This window comes from Scleropages formosus, chromosome 6, assembly GCF_900964775.1.
Source record: "Scleropages formosus chromosome 6, fSclFor1.1, whole genome shotgun sequence".
Classification (NCBI taxonomy): Eukaryota; Metazoa; Chordata; class Actinopteri; order Osteoglossiformes; family Osteoglossidae; genus Scleropages; species Scleropages formosus.
This window is the reverse complement of record NC_041811.1, coordinates 34,316,723-34,330,144: the sequence shown is the minus strand read 5'-3', so window position 1 is coordinate 34,330,144 and position 13,422 is coordinate 34,316,723. Positions and strand designations below refer to the sequence as shown.

At 42.5% G+C, this 13,422-nt stretch overlaps 1 protein-coding gene across 10 annotated transcripts in view; it reads right to left on the bottom strand.

Moving 5' to 3' along the window:
- LOC108934758 (spectrin alpha chain, non-erythrocytic 1-like) overlaps nucleotides 1-13,422 on the bottom strand; it is a 37,718-nt gene that overhangs the window by 9,296 nt on the left and 15,000 nt on the right. For 2 of the 10 annotated variants that reach the window (XM_018752839.2, XM_018752859.2), the window contains exons 15-40: nucleotides 12,872-13,053; nucleotides 12,318-12,561; nucleotides 11,758-11,880; nucleotides 11,265-11,482; nucleotides 10,935-11,027; nucleotides 10,638-10,772; nucleotides 10,266-10,414; nucleotides 9,726-9,785; nucleotides 8,916-9,114; nucleotides 8,040-8,144; nucleotides 7,709-7,747; nucleotides 7,581-7,616; nucleotides 6,482-6,529; nucleotides 5,596-5,687; nucleotides 5,354-5,498; nucleotides 4,983-5,164; nucleotides 4,510-4,609; nucleotides 3,838-4,035; nucleotides 3,245-3,391; nucleotides 3,052-3,155; nucleotides 2,768-2,930; nucleotides 2,471-2,485; nucleotides 1,086-1,217; nucleotides 750-887; nucleotides 507-611; nucleotides 72-280 (exon numbers count right to left, since the gene is read on the bottom strand). In XM_018752839.2, coding sequence (XP_018608355.1) covers nucleotides 72-280; nucleotides 507-611; nucleotides 750-887; nucleotides 1,086-1,217; nucleotides 2,471-2,485; nucleotides 2,768-2,930; nucleotides 3,052-3,155; nucleotides 3,245-3,391; nucleotides 3,838-4,035; nucleotides 4,510-4,609; nucleotides 4,983-5,164; nucleotides 5,354-5,498; nucleotides 5,596-5,687; nucleotides 6,482-6,529; nucleotides 7,581-7,616; nucleotides 7,709-7,747; nucleotides 8,040-8,144; nucleotides 8,916-9,114; nucleotides 9,726-9,785; nucleotides 10,266-10,414; nucleotides 10,638-10,772; nucleotides 10,935-11,027; nucleotides 11,265-11,482; nucleotides 11,758-11,880; nucleotides 12,318-12,561; nucleotides 12,872-13,053 — 3,361 coding nt within the window. The remainder of the gene's footprint in view (nucleotides 1-71; nucleotides 281-506; nucleotides 612-749; nucleotides 888-1,085; nucleotides 1,218-2,470; nucleotides 2,486-2,767; nucleotides 2,931-3,051; nucleotides 3,156-3,244; nucleotides 3,392-3,837; nucleotides 4,036-4,509; nucleotides 4,610-4,982; nucleotides 5,165-5,353; nucleotides 5,499-5,595; nucleotides 5,688-6,481; nucleotides 6,530-7,580; nucleotides 7,617-7,708; nucleotides 7,748-8,039; nucleotides 8,145-8,915; nucleotides 9,115-9,725; nucleotides 9,786-10,265; nucleotides 10,415-10,637; nucleotides 10,773-10,934; nucleotides 11,028-11,264; nucleotides 11,483-11,757; nucleotides 11,881-12,317; nucleotides 12,562-12,871; nucleotides 13,054-13,422) is intronic. The other 8 variants (XM_018752843.2, XM_018752850.2, XM_018752877.2 and 5 more) reach the window with 8 other exon arrangements.

Genomic DNA, 13,422 nt, shown 5'->3' with positions numbered 1-13,422 from the left:
TAAGCAAGTTCATAAAGTGAACCAAGGGCTGGTTTGGAAATCAGCTACAGGATTACAGGGAGCAAACTCACTTTATCCAAGATTCCTCATCATCCAAGTCCCTAAAGAATTGGTGCAGGCGGTGCGACTCGTTCAGCTTTGTGCGCCTCCCAGATGCCATGCTCTTAATCTTGGCGAAGCGGTCATTGATGGCGTCATGCTTGTCCCGGACCTGCGAGGTGTCAAAGGCCTGGCTGGCCATCAAGCCATCAGCCTGGCTGTTAAGGTCCTTTAGGCGGTCCTGCAGAATGGAAGGCAGCTCAGTGTACACGGTGAAAAGGAAACCTTTCCAGTCCCAAACAAGGAGTATAATGGCTGTTCCCATCTGTCCTTCTATGTGTGGTGAAGCATAGAGCGGTCCTAATATCATTTGCATTTAAGTATAAAGGACACCCTGCACTATGATGCCTGTACATCCCCTCTTTCAGAAACAGGACTAGTTTGTTATGACAGTCTCAAAACTTCACCTCATGGGCTGAGATGTCAGCTTCTAGAAGCTGATGTTTTTTCAGTAGGTTGTTCACTGAGGCCAGATCCTTTCCATAATCCTCAGAGGAAAGGAGAGCCTCAACCTAAAGGGAGAAAAGCAAAGAGAGACAAGTGACAAAGTATAAATGAAGAACAAGTCATCCGTAATAGAAATAGTTTTAAAAATACATTAATTTTGTGGTAACTATGCTGCTGTGTCATGGCCTTGCTTCTGCTTTTACCTCCGACAGCCAGAAGTCAAAGTCCTTGATGCCTGTGTTGAAATTCTGCTGCTTGTTGGCCTCCTTCAGTTTCTGGCTCTTTTCTCCAGACTTGTTGACCAGAAACTGCCACTGGTCATCCAGGGTATTAAGGCGAGCCTGAAAATGTCAGATGAAAACAGAATATGCACACTGTGGGGTCAGACTGGAAGGTCTTTTGAACTGATATTGTCCCTTTCAGTGTAAGTTTAACTATAAGTTTTTTATTCAAGTGCAGCATTATTTACAGAAAGGACAGTTTATGTGCAAATATGAAAAGCTGTACAAATCGCTGTGACGTCCAGCAAAAGCTGTCACCTTGACTGCATCTTCGCTGCCGGCGCAAGCACCCCTGTTGATAAGGGAGTTGCCCATGTCGATGACTCCCCGAATGCGATCGGCATTGGCATGCAGCTCTGCTTCGAAAGCCTGGTGCTTCTGGTGCTTGCTCTGCAGGCAAGAGAGACCACCAGGAGTCCTGTGGTGAGAAGCTCAGTGGAGAAACTTACAAACTGGGAATCAATCTTATGGGCTTGTACAACTGATATCTTAATTCTAGTCAAAAAATATTCCTGAAATGCAGGGACTGCAGGTAGCATATTGGTTAGAACTCTTGCCTTTGGACTGAAATGTGCAGGTTTGAATCCAACCTACTGCTGTAGTACTCTTGACCAAGGTACTTACCCTAAATTACTCCAGTAAAATTACGTAGCTCTATAAATGGGTAAATGAATGAAGGTAGAGTAAAATTGTAAATTTTTTTGGACGAAAGCATCAGCTAAATGAATAACTGTAAATGGTGACAATCTGTCTGATAAGACTACAGGCCCCACAGCTATTTCCCATGCAAAAGACATTGGAAACTAAAATATTTTGAAAAGTAAGAGAAAACAGCAAAATTACACAAATAAAGACAAACTTCCAACACCATATACATCAATGGATATGGATAACATTCAGGACAGAAGACATCACAAAGAATGACAAACATACTGAAAAACAAGGCACTAAGGGATAATTAATTAACAATAAAATTAATTTTAACAACAGCAAATTTTTCTGGAGAACCACCAATACAGGCCTTTTCCTGTAATGTCATTCCATTCATTTTGAGCTGGCATTAGCAAAGAGAGGAGGAAAGGGTGTGATGAGGGAAGTATCTGACCTATACCTGCTCTGAGCCCACAAGCCTCAGGTCTTCAATATGTTGCTAGTTTAGGAGCACTTACTGTAAATTAGCTGAAGCATAAGCCAGGGTTTGACAAAGACAAATTACAAAGCGACCCTAGGGTTTCATTGGAGACTTTAAAGGAATGCAAAGCAAAACAGCAAGGTTGCGAGTTCCTCCTCTCTTGCTCGAAGTACATTAATTTCTCTTTCCCTATCCAGTTAATATACATCCTGGCTTTGTTTTGGGTAAAAAAAGAAAAAAGTGGCATTTCAATGTATGGAATGACAAAGATGGAATACTTTTAAAAAAAAATGTAACAATTTTATTGTGTGATCAAAATATGTAAAGAAACACATAAAAGTGACAAATAAGTGAATGCTAAAACATAAAAGCAAGCAAGCACTCAAGTGCTGAGAGACACAGTGAAATGAGGATCCAGCAGTATCAACTGTGTCTCAACAGGCAGGTCAAACACAAAGAAATTTGAAAGAAAACTACCGGTGTTAGCAACTCAACACATTACTGAACTTACCAGCAATTTGGACAGCTAAAAATAGACAGCAGAAAGAAAGACAGTTTAAAATTTTCACTCCTTTATCCCAGCACACTGATAGGGGGTACAAGAAGGGCACGTAATTTTATGAATAATGGAAAATAGAGCAAACGCAAGCTTAGAATACCAAAAAAAAAAAAAAAACACAACTAATTACTCATTTCAAAAGTACTTTTCATTAATTGTACCTACTCAGTAAATCGGACAAATGTTCAAACTAACACAATAAAAGTCTATGTGTGTTGAGGACTACATGCTGGGTTGAGTGTGCTGTACCTGGATATTTGTGGGGTCCTTGTAAGATTCATCCGTGGCTGTCTGGAGTTTCTCGCTGATCCAGGCTTCGATTTCGTCCACGTCACGGCTAAACTGTTGTAGAGTTTGGGACTCGCCCAGCTTCGAGCGCTTCTCAATCATCTGGGCCTTTAAGTGGCGCCAGCTGTTACAACATGGAGAAAGAGAGTAAGAACGTATGGATGTGCCTGCATAACCAGCCTTGGAAAGGAACGAGATTGGTCCCATTAAAGGGGCGCTGGCTGGAAACCACCAGCATTACTCACCGGTCCAGGACCCCATCACGCCGCTTAGCAATCTCAGGCTTCGCATAATGATCTGCCCCAATCAACTGATCTGCAAAGGACTGCAAAGCAGCAATCTTCTCTTCCTGCAGGGCAGCAGAAATTAAACGTTTCAGTCAGCTTTCAAGAGAAAGCACATGAAGAGCACATGAGCACGAAGGCATATCGGGAGCACCTGCACATTGATGGCCTTGTCAAAGTCCTCGTGCTTTTTAATGAGCGCCTCCACACTATCCAACGAGTCACCCTTGTCGTCACCGGCCAGGAAGGCCTCACGGGCTGCCATCCAGGTCTCTGCCTGCTCACAGTCACGGTGAAAAAGCTGTAGTGCACAGAAAGAGAACGCACAACAGTATGTGAGTAGGAGCACATCGGCAAGTATGCAACACTGTCACACCCATCAGCAGCTAAGTCAACCTGAGCAGTTTGCCCACTAAAAGAGTGAAATATTTAATGTATAAGTGTAAGGTGTCATCACCAGTTTCTGATTTCACAACTTGGTCAACATTGCTGCTCAGCCACAGCTCATTTATAACCAAATCTTCACAATAATGCATATAATGGAGCTAAGTTTCTAATATTATTGGATACAGAGCAGTCTTTAGCATTCTCAAAAGTCTATAGGATGCTGTTATTTAAAATAGTAGGCTCTAAGAGTTTGTTTGTGTCTACCAGATGGAATGTTAAGCATGACCTTCTTTGTTTGGGCTGATCTGTATATGGTTTGCAAGTATGCGCATGTTATGTCATCAAGGTGACCAAGCTCACCTGCAGCTCTAGGCACTGATCCAGTATCACACGGCGCTGTACCCAGGCTTTTTCCAGATCATCCCGCTCCCGATTCAGGGTCACCAGCTTCTCCTGAATCTCAGGACTGGCATAGTGTCCACACGCCAGCAGATGATGACCAAATTGCTCAAATGCCTGGAAGGTGCCGGCACGTGCGTCGATTTCAGTGCGGTGCTCCTAAAGGGGATAAAATGTACCAAACTGATCAATAAAACAAAGAGCATTATGCAAATACTCAAACAGCTGGATAAAATTCATCTGTTTATTATTATAAAGTGTTCTCCTCATCAAGGTGACTCCGAACACTGAACAAAGTTTAGGATACAATACAAAATGCAATAAAAATAAAACAGAACAGCAGCAGTCATAGCTAATTATTAGAATAAGCCAGCTGGCAGCTGAGGAGAGAAACAAAAATCTCCCAGGGAAGCACAAAAAAACATCCATATTTTGTGTCTAAAGTTCAATACCTCCTTGAAGAGAAAAACTCAAAAAGCAGTAATAGATAGTATGTACAAATAACTTTCATTCCTGAACTACTCTAAGCAACATGGTACATGTAAAATGGATTGTCTCATAGGTGTACAATGCCAAAGGTAAGCTTATTACAGGTGCATGAAATCAGCAGCATGTATGTGCTGATGATGGTACCTGATGTCTTTCCAGAAGGGCTTCGGCTCCAGTCACATCCTTGGCCAGCTCCTCTGAGGACACCAGCCCCCGGATTCCGTTGATCCAGGATGTAAGGTCCCTGTGCAGTGGTGGGATGGGGGGACAGAGGTGTTTTTACCAAGGTTCAATGACACACATGTACTTTTAGTTTATCCTCCCATTTTTCCACATTATCTCCTACTAAACACACAATCTTTCCTCCTCTTCTATCCTGTCATTCCCATTCATCTATCCCACTTTCTTCCTTCCATCCTACATGCCTACCTACACTAAGAGCTCAAAGGCCTGAGCTATACATATTGGCAGTAGTGACTAAAATGCACCCAGTTGTCACTAAACAAATTAAACATAATTCATATTTCAAGTGTGAGCACTTTAAAGAGAGCCCTCACTTGTCACCCTTCCACTGCAGTTTCTCCATGAAGTATCCCCCACTACTGGTCACCACTCACCTGAAATCACTGAGGAAGCGCTGCAAGTCATGGGAGCTGCCCAGTTTGTCTTTGCGCTGGTCAGCTCGGCCCACCAGGCAGCTCCAGGCTGTGTTCAGTTCAGCACACTTCTCCTGGATGTCATCTGCCGCCTCCGGGTGTGACTGGATAAGCCGCTCAGCTGTCTCACCCAGAGAATTCACCTGTGCAGGTGCGGACAGGATCAGAAAACACAATTTTATCACTTTTGAATTTGGCTACAGAATTAACTTTAGTTAATTTTAACTCACTTAAAATTAGGGAATTAACTTTCAGAGTGAAGCTCCCATCTGAAGGTATAGCTGTTATTGTAGTTGTCACTGGTGTTGTTACTGAATCACTGAGGCTCTCACCTTGTCTCCCAGGGCAGCCAGGTCTCGTTCAAAGCCCTCGTGTTTGCGCTGCAACGCCTGCACACTGGCCAGGTCGTGGCCATAGTTGTCTGTATTGAGCGCCTGGTCCTTTTCCTCAATCCATTCTTTGGTCTCATCAGCATCCCTGCAGCAGAGCAGGATCACAGACCCTCAGGGATCACTAGATGGTGTACAGTGACCACAAGGTGCAGCACAAGATGAACAGAAGGCTGCAGGTGTACCTGTGGAACCTCTGCACTTCGTGAGCGCTCCCCAGCAGGTTGCTCCGGTCCTGTGCCAGCTGCTGAAGGGCTTTCCAGCGATCATTCAGCTCCTGGCAGGCAGACACCACACAGGAACACAGTTGCTAACAGAAAACCTGCTGCACTGATACAGCACCAGCCAATCAACAGTTTTAGCTTTTCTTCAACGGCTGAGAAATATACACAGTTTTGGCAATATTAAAAAAAGAATACTAATACATGTAGTCTGATAAAGATTTTTCCATTCCACAAATTAAAAATAAACTGGAGTTTTACAGTTACATTAATTTTTGTAGATGTACTCTGATTTTTCAGCAAGAACATACTCAATTTCTACATTCCACCTTAAATTTTAACATGCAAGCAGTGGATTCCAATTTATCAGCAGGGCTATGAAACAAGGGGTTCCATTTTTGTTGATTTATGAGGGGTTTATGACAGCTAGGCAAGGGTTAATCTTTAAACCATGAAAAAATAAAGAGGTTCCCTGAGTATGTGCAACATGATTGTTTGACCCAGAGCCATTAAATTATACCACTTTAAATTCTTTCACTGAGCGTAAACTTCTTAGTTTCTGTTTAGTCATAAATTTGATGATTTTAAACTATTTCAAAAACTTTCAAAATACACTACAAAAAAGTGAAATTCACCATAGAATTAACAGAATGACACAATCCAATTAAAAGACCGGACGAAGACTATTACTGGACTTTTTATTATGGGATGACATTTGATGGATGTGACAAACACAATGGACCATAGGATGGGAAGGGTTAGTGTGTTTAGTGAACAAGAGGACCCAGATGAGCAGAAACCTCAGACAGACAATTACAAGGGACTACAAGATGGAAGTTTGTAAATTTACCTTGATTGTATTAAAGCTTGCCACTGTTTGAACAACCAGGCGTACAGACTATAAAGAATAAAAATAACACCAAAATAAGAAGGAAACAGAAGAGGGAGAAAAACAGCATTCAGTTAAAAGTTATTTTAGTTCATCGCATAGATTTCATTCTGCTTCAAGTATCACCGACGAAACAAGATCCCCAACAACGAAGAGAACCTTTTCACTGAATATTCAAGGAAACCAACATTTAATTCAACAGACAGGATATAAGAGTGGGTCCATTTGGATTTGTATATTGTTCAATGTATGTATGTGGCTTTGTGTTGGATGAGTTGGACCAGAGTCAATAAAAAAATGTAAAGATAGAAGAGAGTGAATCCCCAGTGCAGGACAACTGGAGTGCGAGGGGAGCTATCCACCATAGACCTGGGGTAATATCCTGCTGCACAGTGACATTAAAAATCCTTGAAGATATATTACTTCTTAAAAATACAGGTGGTCCCCAATTTACGATGGGGTTACGTTCCGCGAAACCCATCATAAATCGAAAATATCGTAAGTCGAAAAAACATTTAATACACCTGATACACACCTCTGTGTGACAGACTGGGAGATACGGATCGCTGCCGCTGCCCAGTATTGCGAGAGAGTATTGCTCCGCATATCGTTTGCCCAGGGGGGGAACAAAATTCGAAGTACCATTTCAACTGAATTTCTATCACACCATCGTAAAGTGGAAAAAAATCGCAAGTCAAACCATAATAAATCGGGGACCACCTGTATCTCACAAGTTGAAATAAAGAAAATTAAAGGGCATTTCAGTGTGTTAAAGAACATCTAGATACTGGGTCCATTAAATTTCATGGTTCTTCAATAGTAAAAAACATTTTCTACATACAACATACATACAGTGGATACCAAACTTACGATATTTAGAGTAACAAACTTTACTGTTACTAACTTCTTTGAGAAGCATTTACTATTTATTCTTAAACAGAGCTAGCATATCAACTCAAATCAGGAGCCAAAGCTTGATCCGGTTTCCCGACAGCTAAATAGTGTGGCATTTTGGCAAAGTACAATAAAATGATGAACTGAAGTAGGATCTTAAATTTACCTTCCATGGAGAAGCACCCTTTGTGTCAAGTTCATCCTGTAAAACACAAGAAAACAAACATTTACAGGTATAACCACAGATATATTGTGAAAAGTAGTTTATGAAAAAGAACATATAATTGTAATTACAGTTCCTACTCCAGATGCTGCGCCCAACAGCTCTTGCTGCTGTAGGGGGAAAAAAAAAAAAAACAGAAAAACAAAGTCATAGCTCAGGACAGCACTAGTTTAAGTAATTAACACATCTAAAGTATTGCCCTGAAACAGTTCCTTATGAAATGGTTTAAATGAAAAACTATAAAGCAATCCTGAAAAAGGGCTAATCCTGTTGTGCAATTTTACTAAAAGGCCAAACAGTGTAACTTCCAGCCTTGTAGAATTAAGATATGCACATACCCATTACCCATTTTTCAACACTCTACATCAGATTTAAAATAATCATTCCCATGGGCCCTCCTACCTGTGACGAGACAATGGGTGCCTCTTCTGCCATCAGGCCCTCAGACTCTAGCTCTGAAGCCACCGTGTTGATATCCCTCAGACGCGACTCATTGGCCTTCAGGTCCTGTTCAACACAAGTATGATTGGACAGCAGGAGTCAATTAAAAAACCTGGATTAAAGGCATATAAAATTTCAGGATAACAGCTCCGGAAAAAAAACATCAGCATAAATAAAGTTTATCTGAAATGTCCCAAAAAATTTGAGTTTCATGTAGTAAGGTACTGTGGTTGGTGCTAGTGCACCATTAGACATTATCTGTTGGTTTCCTGTCTTGTGTTCACTTTATTTCCACAGATTTGCGCAGCAGTAGTGCAAGAGTGACTTCCAATCCTCTTCTCTTCTTCCGTCTTAAAATTCGGAATTTTTAAGATTAATTTTATAAATTGAGGAATTGCTATATTGACAGCTATGTCAAGGACACAGTTCTCCTTGTAAATACTGGATTTCATTGTCAGGATATGAAACAATTCCAACCATTTGAGCCTTTGGCTCTCATCGTGAACTCACTTTAACACAACTGAAAAAATGTACTGACCTAAGATGAAGCATGCAGTTTAACATGTAATGCTGCAATGCTTTGCATTAACTGTTCAGTTAAGAATAATTCATAGAGATCAACTGGAAAAGACAATGACCCTTCCGAAGCTTGTGCTTAAAGCTGTCCCTAATCTTGAGCAGGGGTGTATAAAACATGTAACAGGCTCATTAGCATTCACAGCCTTACACCCTGTGTTGCCAGGTTTGGCTCCGGCTCGCCACAACCCCACTTGGGACAAGCGGTTTCAGTCAATGTATGTGTGAGCACACATGCCTCCTCTCCTCTGCACAGCGCACCTTCTGGAAGTCGTCAAACTTCTTCTGCAGCACCTCCACCTGCTCCAGGTCTGCAGCAACTTCATCGCTGGTGAGTGTGAACTCCTTCTCATTAATCCACTGTTGCAGTTCATTGGCCTCTCGGAACAGCATAAACTTTTTGCAGCTCTTCTCCAGCATCTTCTTGCGCTTTTCACCCAATTCCAGCAGTGTGCTGTACCTTTTTTGGGGGGGGGGGATAAAGAGTCAAAGGTGTTCTCCCCTAATCTGCATCAATCCAAGATACAGAATACAGATTACAGTTTCAGTTTCACAAAACAGCATATCGCAAATCACCTCCTTAAATCTTAAAATGGTGTGTGTGTGTGTGTGTGTGTGTGTGTGTGTGTGTGTACACACACACAGTCTGAAACCGCTTGTTTCAAGTGCGGTTGCAGCGAACCGAAGCCTAACCCAGCAACACAGGGCGCAAGGCTGGAGGGACATATATACGTATATATGTAGGGAATACATTAAACTGTGACAGAACATATAGAAGATTCCATGGGGAAAGAGAAAGGAGTTACAAATATTTGAAAAAGATGAATCGGTACAAAGCACAACAAAGTGCAAAAGGGGAGGATCCTGATATGTGAAATTACATTTCAAGGTCAAGTTTTGAGATGAAGTGTCAACTGGGGGAAAAAAAGGAAAGTTAAGGAAAAGTGATTTAATGTATGGTAGTTGCAAGGTTGTCAGAATCTATGATGAGTAAGACCAACACACAGGCTAATGCCATACCACAAAAACTCATGACTGTGGCAGATTAGAATGGCTATTCTAGGTACTTACAGTTCTTTCACCTGCTCCATGCGCACAGATACGCTGCATGGTTCTCTGGTGCCCACAGCCCTGCACAGATGCAGAGCCAGAGAGCACAGAGTGGTGCAGGCGTAGATGTGAATGCAGACAGGTATTAGTTGTTAGGGACATCAAGGAAGAGAGACAGAAAAGGTAGTGCAGTTAGTCAGACATAGCTCTGGTGCACTTTACTCATAGAGTTCAAAGAGGAGGTTACACAAAAAGTCCAATCAAACATGCAAAGTGGTGCACAAAGGTAAAATATTCATACTGGGAAAAAAGACAGCTGACTATGATTTGCAGAATTATTTGTGTTGTGTATTATTACAGAAATATAGCAAGGAAAGAAAAAGGTAGAAAGAGAAAACTGGTTTTTGGTACCTTATAACAACCTGACTTAGAAATTTGATTATGTATATTACGTTTAAAAAAAACTGCATGAGTAAACAACTGCTGATGTGAGCCCTTATGGAGACCTCAATGCTGGTAGCCTCATAACGACCTGAGGTGATGCATCAGGGGGTGTCTTACTGGTTCTCAATCTGCTCCTGACGTAAGCCAATGCTGCCCTGCTCTTCCAGGAGGTTCTCCCTGGACGAGGACTGGGTTGGATCCAGCTTCTTTACATAGGTAGCTGGTACAAAGCCCTGCCGGTCATTCACCTCCACCTTCCACCAGTCCTGAAGGAGGGCATACCAGGATGAGGAAAAGGGAATAATCACACTTGAGATTTTTCATAATCTAATGTATTTGTCAGTCACTGTGTACAGTGCGGGATCCTGTATGAGCTTAAAAAATATATAATTCCACAGAGAAAGTGACAGTAACAGTATGGCTGTGAAGGAACACATAGATGTATGGTATGAGTGCTGGAGTGACTGAGGATGTAGGGGTGGCAGGCACCTTGTTGGTGCTGTTGAGCAAAGTGAGAACATCGCCCTTCTTCATGGTGACCTCTCGGGGACTCTTTTCCTGGTAATCATACAGTGCCAGCACCAACTCTTTGCCAGTTTCGTCATCCGTGGGGGCAACTTGTTGCTATAGTGTCAGACACATGTATAGGACAGGTTACATCAAAGCCCCCATCAGTCAACATACTCCTTTTTCTTTCCCTCATGTATCTCCTGTTATGAGACTAGATCACTTCAGTGACCTCTGTGAGTCGAGGGGCCAAACTGCCCCATTACACCAAGAACCTACCCTACAGGACTGTGCCTGTTCCTTTAGGGCCTGGATGCTGCTGCCATAGGCACTCAAGTCTGACATCAGCGCCTCGTGTTTCTTCAGCAGAGCCTGTGGTGGGAGGAAGGAAACACCTGCAGTCAAACAGCCATGCTACAGCCACCAATCAACCACATAGTCAAGAACAAATGAATAAATAATTTATTTCCTTAGCATTTGTCCTCCCTTATGACTCTCCTGGGAAATGAACCTAATCTTCTGCCTATGGTCTCATAGCAAATGTTTACCACTCTGTCAATCGAGACAGAGCCCAACTCTATGGCCATGCTTCTCCTCTGGCCTCCTGACCTCAGCTGAGTCCTCGTCTTTGCCATGGTCGGTGCTCCCTACGATGGGCTCCTTCTCACGCATCCAGGATTCGGCCTCATTGGCATCAGCAAAGTACTGCTGGGCCTGTAGGGAGTCCTCTAGGTCTTGACGCCGCTGAGCGGCCTTGTTCTTTAACGCCTCCCAGCGGGCACTCAGTTCATCCAGGCGCACCTGCATGTCTTCTCCAGCAAAGTGGCCTGGATCACAGGAGAACTGAATTATTAGTAACAGGCACTCGGGGCACAAGTCCAGCACAGTCCTATTATCACTAATGGTGGGGAAAAGTTATCATTAATACAATGCACATTAATAAAATAGACAGAGGTGAGGAGAAATCTGCTTGCAGCTGAACAAAATTTTGCAAAGCATTACAGTACTGCAGAAATACAGGATATCTGCCTATTACAAGTGATTTTGCTTGTTTTCAAAAGCTTGTAAAAATAGTGCAGGAAAAAATGTACAAAAGGTTCACCTTCATCCACCATGGCCTGGCCCTTCTGGGTGAGAGCCTTGATGCGGGGCTCATGTCCTGCTATCTCAGCCTGCAGCACCTGGTGTTTCTTCAGAAGGTTCTGGACACCTATCAAGTCTTTGCCTGGGTTGGAGGACATGAAGGAACAAAACTCATTAGCATCTGCTGTTGTCATGTTTACATTCGCACTTCCTACAGCTTCAGCAGGGTAACAAAACCAAGAGCTATGTTCTACCAAGGGTTGGACATGTCTAAAATGTTTACCAAAAACAAATACACACGTGCACGTTTGTTCTCCAACAAATGCACTGGTTTCATAGTCTTACTTTAATCAGATAAATAAGTCTTGACCACATCCAGTTATACTGACAAAAAACATGACATTTTACTTAAGTAAAATAAATATGTTTAAAACCTGTTTTCATGGGGTCTCTACTAAATGCATTTCTCAGTGTTTACTATTCAAGCTGGGGACATTTTCCTTATAAATGTCTCAAAAAAGGATAAAAGAATGGTGTACACATATATGTGCTGCACAAATGCTCAGGTTAAACACTAACCCCTATTGGTGGAGGAGGCGATGGGCTCCTTCTCACGGATCCAGGTCTCCTCATCCTCCACATCGCGGAAGAGCTGCTGGAGGCGCAGCGAGTCCGTCAGCCTCTGCTTGCGCACCGCCATGGGCTCCTTCAGTGCTTCATAGCGGGTCGATAACGCTTCCTGCTTCCTGCAGATGTTGTCAGTGTCAAAATGGCCTGCCTCCTGGAACTGCCGTGCCTGGATGGTGATACCATCAATGCGGTCCTGTTTTGAGCAAAAGTGGACGGGAAAATTAGTTTGGTGTAGTATAAGCATGCATTTCTGATCAGGAAAAATTTGTAGTAGCCCTATTTATATAAAGTTTCAGAGCTTCTTGACTTTTCTTATGACATATAAACTAAGCCCCCAATGTAAAAAGTGTGAAGTAAGCATTATATTAAAGCGTCAAGGTTAATTAGGCTCTCATGCAATAAAAAACTGCTGTATAATTACACACGAGCATGGACCTATAAAACAAAGGCCCAAAAATACAGCCATGCTGATCAGCTGTTGGAAAAAGAGCAGCTCCAGGCACCTGGTGGGCCCACACATCAGCCTCCAGCAAGGCGTGCTTCTTCTGCAGGTTCTGGACACCAGTCAGGTCCTTGCCATAATCGTCAGAAGCCAGGTGGCCCTCCACCTCATAGAGCCAGAGTTCAATGTCCTCCACATTGCGGTTAAACTGCTGCTGCTGGTTGGCTTCACGGAGCTTTATGCCTAGCATGTGGATGAGGAGGTGGGTTAAATGTCTTCCCATCTCTAGCTAATTAACAGCAGCTTCTAATAAACACGCTAACTGTTCTCAGTCTAGTGTGTAGATATTCTTTCTCTCTATAAATTCTAGAAATATTCACCAAACATTATGTTACATTAGCTTAGGCAGCTCATAACACTGTATTCTGCTATGAACTCTGTGGGTTCATGCACATCATTCAGGTGACTCTTCCACAGCTGAAATAACTGTTTCTAAACCTCTGGAAATTTCAAAAGAAACCACACTGCAGTGTTCAACTTTCATCTGCTCGAAAAATTCGATCCGCATGATAATTCAAATGAATTCTGGAGTGTCTGTGGAACATCTTAGCA